The sequence below is a fragment of the Danio rerio genome, chromosome 13, assembly GCF_049306965.1.
Source record: "Danio rerio strain Tuebingen ecotype United States chromosome 13, GRCz12tu, whole genome shotgun sequence".
In the NCBI taxonomy this organism is placed as follows: domain Eukaryota; kingdom Metazoa; phylum Chordata; class Actinopteri; order Cypriniformes; family Danionidae; genus Danio; species Danio rerio.
Window position 1 is genome coordinate 2,111,396 of NC_133188.1, and position 10,452 is coordinate 2,121,847.

Here is a 10,452-nt window from a genome sequence, read left to right on the forward strand (position 1 = left end):
ATGAACCGCCAACTTATCCAGCACGTTTTTACGCAGTGGATGCCCTTCCAGCTGCAACCCATCTCTGGGAAACATTCACACACACACTCATTCACATTAATACACAACTGACAATTTAGCCTACCCAATTCACCTGTACCGCATGTGTTTGGACTGTGGGGGAAACCGAAGCACCCGGAGGAAACTCACGCAAACTCCACACAGAAACGCCAACTGACCCATCCGAGGCTCGAATCAGCAACCTTCTTGCTGTGAGGCGACAGCACTATCTACTGCGCCACTGCGTCGCCCTAATAATATTTTAAATGTTTATATTTAAAATATATATTCAAATATTTAAAATATATATGAAGTCAACCTCATAGTGTCTTTAATTCTTGGGGGATGGGGCCCCATGGGGTGCCATTTAAACTAGAACCAACACTGTTATACAATGACTTGCTTATTTACCTTAACTTTACCCTATTTAACCTAGTTAGCCTTTAAAGATGAATACTGGTGTCTTGAAGAATATCTAGTCTAATATTATGTGCTGTCATCATGACAAAGATAAAATAAATCAGTTATTAAAACTATTATATTTAGAAATGTGCTGAAATAATCTTCTCTCCGTTAAACAGAAATTGGGGAAAAGTATTCAGAGGGGCTAATAATTCTGACCTCAACTGTACATAGTTCGCCTCTCAATCCTTTATTTATTTAAATAGAAAAAATCAAACCATAAAAACCCATAAGTGTGAGTCTTTAACTTGCCATATGTATTTTTACTTTACACATTTCACAATGGCATTGCCCATAAATCCCCCATTAGTCAAATTCACTGCCACATTAAATCAAATGAATCACTCTCCAGAGCAATAGTTCATTCACACTTCGCTCACAAACATGTTCATAGCTCTGAAAATAATTCTTTTTAGGTCTGTTTACCCATATTTTCTGTCACTCAGTCAGCTGCAAGTCCCTTTATCTCATCCTCTCCAGATATTTCCATCAAAACAAGCCGTTAATTATCACTTAAAATGCAGCGTACATCACACGCGCAGAGCTAATCCAGATAAAGGAATTCATTTGTAATTTATCATATAATTTGCGCAAGACAATCTATAAGAAGGTGTGAATACACAGGGATTTAGCCAATCATTGCTTGACTAATTAAGCTTAGCAGGAGATTTCCAACCCTTCGGCCAAGCGTCAGTCAGTCTGGAGCTAAATCGAAGGAATCGATGTTATAGAAAGGCGACACGGCGGCTCAGTGGTTAGCATTGTCGCCTCACAGCAAGAAGATCGCTGGTTCGAGTCCCGGCTAGGCCAGTTAGGGTTTCTGTGTGGAGTTTGCATGTTCTCCCCATGTTGCCGTGGGTTTCCCATGCACCAGGTGCTCAGGTTTCCCTCACATTCCAAACACATGCACTATAGGAGACTAGTATATGCTGGCTTACAGCTGGAAGCTGCGTAAACATGCTGAAATAGTTGGCGGTTCATTCCACTGTGGTGACCTCTGAAAAATCAGGCACTAGGCTGAAGGTAAATGAATGAATCAGATTAGAATATTATGTGAAAAGGGTCCATACATCTCAGAGAAGAACTTTAAAGAAGAACTATTAATGCACTAGAACACAAACAGCACTAGAGGTGGCGTTGGAGCTGTGTGTACCTGTTTGGGTTTCATTAAATTCAACACTTCCCTGCAGTTCCAGAGTGATTAGAGAGCAAATCAGGAATTTAGTCTTCGCGTTTTAAGCACTACACAGAATCTTGTACACCTACATCTCGCATCCACAAAAGTGGGCTTCACGCAGAGCTTTCGGTACCCCTGCAGTGTCAGCAGCACAGACACAGAGAAAGTCGCAAACAAACAGAAGCAGTCAAAGACCTCGGCGGGCATCTCCTACTCGCACATAAAATCTCTCCTCTGTGCTCTCTGTAGCCCAGTGTTATGTGGATCATACCGTTCCGTGCAGGCTCAGATTTCCAGCCCATTCCCAAGCAATGGGGTGTGTTTGTCCCAGGACAGTGTGTTGTGTCCAAAACACAGATGCAACATCAGCTTGCTTAACCCTTCTGTGCTGTTGGGGATCTGTGGTCCCGCCAAAAATAAAAATAAAAACATTAATAGCTATTTCTTAGCCACATATTTTAAATAATGTGTCAAAAGCCAAACATACCTGTATACATAGACCTTTTATTCAGCATACCTTTTCTTTAAATACAACTGGGTATTAAAAAATATACAATTGGGATGTAAAAAAAAATCTGAACAAATAAATAATAATAAAAACATTATATATGTTTAACATTATATATGTTATATATAAACATTATATATACCAGCTAAGACCATGCTGGAAATGGCAAAACCCCTATAAAACCGGTTTTATATATAAATATAAATATCGTACTTCCGGCTGAAAGCGTGTCTAGACTTTACTGGACATCAGAGCTACCTAAATCAACCACTTGAAGTATTTTAAAGTAAATCTTAAGAGTTTTTTTTTCAGTATAACCTTTACTGTTGATCTTTGTATCTATTGATGTCCACATTAGCATTGCAGATTGATCAGACTTATAGCTGCTAAGAAGTGCTGGTTAACGCTATTTGATGCAAACATCTGTTCACCATATGACAGCACAGCAGCCTGAGCCGATCATTATGTCTGTTGCATAGCAACATTCTGCCCATGTATATGATCTAGCAGATGCTCTATGACACTCAATTCAATATGCAGCGTGCCTAAAGATGCACTTTTGCTTGAACTTTCTATAACTAAGGCAAATTTCCTTTCTAGTTAGAGTTCACTCGGACACTATATTTGCACGACAGCATTTTCAGCTGTCTATTTCAATTGGGAACTGTCACCGACTTGGTCCCAGTCATTCCCCTCGCTGGCCAGCAGAGGTCACCATCACCGGACTTCTAACCATTACATCATCTTCAGACACTGATTGCAACGCACCTGCAGCACATCTATCTCACTGATCACCACACACACACATATAAGCAGTCCAAACACTCCAGGGCGAAGTCTTGTTCTGCCCTTACTGACATTTCTGAGCGTTCATCTCCTTGCCTGATCTCCCCGTTATTATCCGGACTGTCCCTTGACCTTGCCTTGCCTGCCTTGAACCCTGCCTTGTACCTCGACTTTGATCCACGCCGCCTGCCCCGAACCCATTCTGGTCTCTCTCCTTTGACCCACGCCGCCTGCCTCTGACCCATGCCTGCTTATCTGAGTTTATGTAGGCCTACAACATTCATGTCTTACTGCATAAACAGTTAATATCTCATTGAACATCATTTATTTTTACCACCAATTATCATAGTAGAACAGTTTCTCAAGCAGTTTGTGATGCATTTTGGAAACAGGAGATGAGCCTCTGGTCTAATGAGACACCTGGCTTGAGAAACCCGTTCTCAAACACTTGATTTTTTGGGTAGCTCACATATTCTGAAGGCCTTCGGCGGAAATCAAACGAGCCATTTTAATCTAGATTAGTCCCGAGATTAATCTAGATTAAACAAATTTATCTATGCCCACTAATAATATACAGTATACACTTCAAACACTATATACAGGACACTTCAAACACTATATACAGGACACTTCAAACACTGTATACAGGACACTTCAAACACTGTATACAGGACACTTCAAACACTGTATACAGGACACTTCAAACACTGTATACAGGACACTTCAAACACTATATACAGGACACTTCAAACACTATATACAGGACACTTCAAACACTATATACAGGACACTTCAAACACTATATACAGGACACTTCAAACACTGTATACAGGACACTTCAAACACTGTATACAGGACACTTCAAACACTGTATACAGGACACTTCAAACACTGTATACAGGACACTTCAAACACTATATACAGGACACTTCAAACACTGTATACAGGACACTTCAAACACTATATACAGGACACTTCAAACACTATATACAGGACACTTCAAACACTGTATACAGGACACTTCAAACACTATATACAGGACACTTCAAACACTATATACAGGACACTTCAAACACTGTATACAGGACACTTCAAACACTATATACAGGACACTTCAAACACTATATACAGGACACTTCAAACACTGTATACAGGACACTTCAAACACTATATACAGGACACTTCAAACACTGTATACAGGACACTTCAAACACTATATACAGGACACTTCAAACACTGTATACAGGACACTTCAAACACTGTATACAGGACACTTCAAACACTATATACAGGACACTTCAAACACTATATACAGGACACTTCAAACACTATATACAGGACACTTCAAACACTGTATACAGGACACTTCAAACACTATATACAGGACACTTCAAACACTATATACAGGACACTTCAAACACTGTATACAGGACACTTCAAACACTGTATACAGGACACTTCAAACACTGTATACAGGACACTTCAAACACTGTATACAGGACACTTCAAACACTGTATACAGGACACTTCAAACACTGTATACAGGGCACTTCAAAAACTATATACAGGACACTTCAAACACTGTATACAGGACACTTCAAACACTATATACAGGACACTTCAAACACTGTATACAGGACACTACAAACACTATATACAGGACACTTCAAACACTGTATACAGGACACTTCAAACACTGTATACAGGACACTTCAAACACTATATACAGGACACTTCAAACACTATATACAGGACACTTCAAACACTATATACAGGACACTTCAAACACTGTATACAGGACACTTCAAACACTGTATACAGGACACTTCAAACACTATATACAGGACACTTCAAACACTGTATACAGGACACTTCAAACACTATATACAGGACACTTCAAACACTGTATACAGGACACTTCAAACACTATATACAGGACACTTCAAACACTGTATACAGGACACTTCAAACACTGTATACAGGACACTTCAAACACTATATACAGGACACTTCAAACACTATATACAGGACACTTCAAACACTATATACAGGGCACTTCAAACACTATATACAGGACACTTCAAACACTGTATACAGGACACTTCAAACACTATATACAGGACACTTCAAACACTATATACAGGACACTTCAAACACTGTATACAGGACACTTCAAACACTGTATACAGGACACTTCAAACACTATATACAGGACACTTCAAACACTGTATACAGGACACTTCAAACACTATATACAGGACACTTCAAACACTGTATTATACAGGACACTTCAAACACTATATACAGGACACTTCAAACACTATATACAGGACACTTCAAACACTATATACAGGACACTTCAAACACTATATACAGGACACTTCAAACACTGTATACAGGACACTTCAAACACTATATACAGGACACTTCAAACACTGTATACAGGACACTTCAAACACTATATACAGGACACTTCAAACACTGTATACAGGACACTTCAAACACTGTATACAGGACACTTCAAACACTATATACAGGACACTTCAAACACTATATACAGGACACTTCAAACACTGTATACAGGACACTTCAAACACTATATACAGGACACTTCAAACACTGTATACAGGACACTTCAAACACTATATACAGGACACTTCAAACACTGTATACAGGACACTTCAAACACTGTATACAGGACACTTCAAACACTATATACAGGACACTTCAAACACTATATACAGGACACTTCAAACACTATATACAGGACACTTCAAACACTGTATACAGGACACTTCAAACACTGTATACAGGACACTTCAAACACTGTATACAGGACACTTCAAACACTGTATACAGGACACTTCAAACACTGTATACAGGACACTTCAAACACTATATACAGGACACTTCAAACACTATATACAGGACACTTCAAACACTATATACAGGACACTTCAAACACTGTATACAGGACACTTCAAACACTGTATACAGGACACTTCAAACACTGTATACAGGACACTTCAAACACTGTATACAGGACACTTCAAACACTATATACAGGACACTTCAAACACTATATACAGGACACTTCAAACACTATATACAGGACACTTCAAACACTATATACAGGACACTTCAAACACTATATACAGGACACTTCAAACACTATTTCACTATTTCTCACACCAGCTATAGGTCTAGTAGAGAGACAGTGATAGAGCCAATTCAGTGGATGGGGATGACTGGGAGGCCATGGGTAAGGGCTTAAAGAGGGAATTTGGCCAGGACACCGGGGTTAAACCCCTACTCTTTACCAGGACTGCCATAGGATTTTAATGACAACACATTGAGTTAGGACCTCAGTTTAACGTCTCATCCGAAAGACAGTGTTACCTGACAGTATATTGTCCCCTTGACTATACTGGGGCATTAGGACTCACACAGACTGCAGTTTGAGCGCCCCCTGCTGGCCTCACCCATGTGGTCTCTCATCCAGGTACTGACCAGGCTCAGCCCTGCTTAGCTTCAGTAGGTAACCGCTCTTAGGCTGCAGGGTGATACGGATGTGGTTTGCTAATAGCGTAAATTATACTTAAAAATAAACAATGACCACATTGAGATTTTTTATGAAAATAAAATATGGGCATCAGAGGGTTAATATCTTGCTATATTATCTTTTTGTCATGATTGTTCTGACCTTTTCAGTCTAACAGCTGGCCTTGTTATCCGTTTGCACTGTAAATAACCATCTATTTTCATTCCGTCCTGCCTCGAATGGCTTTTGGATTTGCCGTAAGCATTAATGTCTGATTCAGAAGTTGTTGTCTACAGAGTAAAGTTTGTCGTGGGTGGCAGCATAAGCCAAACCAGAATATCTGCGGCAGCAAACCAAAGCCACATGTTTTGCATGCCAGAGAGTTAAGTTTGCATAAATGCTATAGCATGTCAACAGTGGGGGTTGAAAAGCCACGTGCGGGTGTGTCTCTGGCTTCTGGAGGAGGTTTTAACCTGCACACACAGTGACCACATGCAGTTTCCTAGCAAGAATGAAAGAGCAAAGCGCTGTCAGGGGCCTGTGGGCTTCAGCATATGATAAGAGACTGCATCAAACACTAGCAGGGCTTTATTTACAATGCTCAGAGTGCCTGTAGTTCCTCTACAACTCTGTTTTTTTTCTTAACCCTTTCATCAGACGCATCCCTGTGCTCTGAGAAATTTCCAGAGAACTGTCCGGGTGTTGTTTTTGCAATGTTTGTGAAGCTATTTTTCACAGTAACTCTCCTCGGTTACTAAAAGCAAATTCAAAACTGACACTAAACCAAGAGTCAAATGAACTCATTGTCTCACTTTTATAATGACACAGTCTGCAGAAACACTTTGATTGACGTTCTCCCATTGTACGTGTCATCAGAGGGGGAAAGCCCCGCCCACTTGTGACCATCTCTTCCTCATTAGCATAGGATGTTAGTCTTGTTTTTAAATCTGCCACTATGCTGACACACAGGCGTTTGTAGCTCTGTCCTCATCAGAATGAGCACAATCTCATTTGCATTTAAAGCGACAGTCACCAAAAATAGGACCAAAGCCTAAAGAGGGAAGTTTTAGGAGACATTACACAGTAATTGTGAACTATTTTTACAGTAACTCGCCTATTTATCTATCTATCGCCCAGTTATTAAAAACTGGCACTAAACGAAGAGCCAAATGTGAAGCGCCTTGCATGATGCCTCATAGATAAATATAACTTATGCAACACACACACACACACACACACACACACACACACACACGAGGCAGAGGAAACACAACACTCCCGTAACACTCAGTGCTAATACAAGTCAATTAAACATAGTAAACACTCAAATTATGTCATGATTACTATTGTTATACATCATTTAAACATTGATAGGTTCTTGTTATTGTGTAGTCCTACTTAAAAAGTAAATGGGACTTTTGATTGGTAATTTAAATTTTAATAATAATTAATAAACAAGAGGTAGCATATTAAAATGAGGTCTCATTTGTGGTTGTATTAGTTAATGCATCAGCTAATGAGCAACATAGTTCGACCGGTTTAACCTATAGTGATCATAACAGGGTTATAACAGGTAAGACAAAGACTAAATTTATTGGCCAAAATCAATCACAATCTAAACTAAATCAGGTTAAATTAAACTAAACTTAAAAAACCAAATCTAAAATCTAACACTAACCTATTAATCTAAAATTATTTAAATAAAAAAGAAATAAGAAAAAACAAAAATAAATTATTAAACTAAATAAAAAAATCAACTAAAAACAAATCTAAAATATAACCCTAACCTATTTGAAATTAATTAAATTAAATTAAATGAATAAATAATAAAAAAATATATAAATAAATAAATAAAAAATAAATAATTAACAAGACTAAACCGTAACCCAAACTATTAATGAACAGATTAATTAATTAAATTAACCTTATCTAAAATCTAATCCTAACCTATCTGAAACAAATTAAATAAAAAATGATGATTAAATAATAATAAAAAATGTAATTCAATTAAATAAGAAAAATAAATAAAAAACAAATCTTAATAAAAAAACATGAATAAATAATAAACAATAAATAAATAAAAAATAAACAAAATAAATAATCATTTTCAGATTTCATCAGCACTAAATGTTTAACTCATCATTTTTTCTTTCAATTCTTGCATTTTTTTATGGTTTTGGATTCAGTATTTGTTTTTACTTTTTACTTTAATTAATTAAATAAACAGAAATGTGACCACAAAATAAAAACTAAACAAAAAATGATTAAATCCATGAATAAAAAATAAATAAAGTTAATAAAACACAAATGTACAGCAAATTAAAAATAGTTTATTAAAATAATAAAATAACTAAACTAATATAAACTAAATGTATGTATATATATATATATATATATATATATATATATATATATATATATATATATATATATATATATATATATATATATATATATATATAATAAACTAAATAAAAACTGAATAAAAAAATGCAAATAATTATAATAACCTTGGTTCATTCATCATGCATAACTAATGCAATTATACATGTAAATGTAAATTAAGTAGTAAATGTCGAGATTAGCTTTAACTAAAATAGAATGTTAAAATAGATCTCGAATGCTATCAAATAAAATGTAATCCTAAAGTGTCACTAATTATATTGTGTGTTTAACATAGTCGAAGTCAAAATTATTAGCCCACTCGTGAAACGTATATTATTTTCTAAATATTCCCAACATATTTTGAAGCATAACCATTTGAAAAACTCATTTCTAATGAATAATGTATGTCGTCGTTGCCATGATGACAGTGCATAATATTGTTCTAGCTATTTTTGCAAGAGAGCATTTAGCTTAAAGTGCAATTTAAAGGCTTATTATGGTAATCAGGGTCAACTTTACATATTGTATGTCATATATAACATTTATATTAAGCAAAATCATGCATATCAAGCATATAAATGATGTGGCTAGTAATAAGAAATCAGTAATGAATGCTCAGATTAATTATGACATAAACAGTCAGTGCAGTGGTTACACTTTACAATAAGGTTTCATTAGCTAATGCATTCACTAATATGAACTAAGATTGAACAATACTCATAGTACAGCATTTATTACTGCATTATTACCATCCAAATGCTTGTAAACATTAGTTAATACACAGTGAGTTAACATGAACTAACAATGAATGACTTTATTTTCATTAACTAATGCTAACTAACAAAAATACTGTAATTAATGTTATGTTCATTGTTTGTTCATGTCAGTAAATGTATTAACTAACGTAACCTTATTGTAAAGTGTCACCAGTGCAGTTTAGTTCCCGTCCACGTTGTTGTTCTGACCATGAACTTCCAGCAGCAAATATTTAACCGTCATGAACGTTTATTTTAACGTCCTTCATTCATTGCCAAAGACCTCCAACATCACAGAGAGATGGATTAGATTGAAAAGTAAAAGACTAATCCAACTCGATCACACACTTCACGCACTAAAAGAAAAGTTAAATGGAGCCAACGCTCGAGCAAAGAAAAGCACACAATAATTGCGCTTCTTCTTTTCAAACCCAGGTTTTCAAGCCACTTACCTTTCCCAAGGTCCTGTGTGGTTGTTCCAAGGCCATGTTTTTGCTTGTGCTGAAAGTGTGTTTGCACAGAGGCTGCTATACTGTCATTGTGAAGGCCCGTGTGTGTGTGTGTGTGTGTAGTGAGAGTGTCGAAATCACTCTCTCTCTCTCGCTCTGACCGCCATTTATAGAGCTCAGAGAGCCACAAATAGACAGCAGACAGCGGGGAGCCCTTGACAACAATCACTGGAACCATTTCCTGTGATGGGGGATCATTTAGTTTCTTGCACTAAAAGTAATAAGCGTGAGACTGTGCAAGTAGTGCTGTGGAGCTGGAGTGACTGCAGAGAGGAGCAAAAATAAATAAG

The 10,452-nt window shown here is 36.8% G+C and overlaps 1 protein-coding gene across 7 annotated transcripts in view; it reads right to left on the reverse strand.

The window, feature by feature from the left end:
* mlip (muscular LMNA-interacting protein) overlaps positions 1-10,247 on the reverse strand; it is a 62,470-nt gene extending 52,223 nt beyond the window's left edge. For all 7 annotated transcript variants that reach the window (XM_009307055.5, XM_073920493.1, XM_001341587.9 and 4 more), the window contains exon 1: positions 10,106-10,247. In XM_009307055.5, coding sequence (XP_009305330.2) covers positions 10,106-10,141 — 36 coding nt within the window. In that variant the 5' untranslated portion in view covers positions 10,142-10,247. The remainder of the gene's footprint in view (positions 1-10,105) is intronic.
* Between the last annotated feature and the right edge of the window lie 205 nt (positions 10,248-10,452).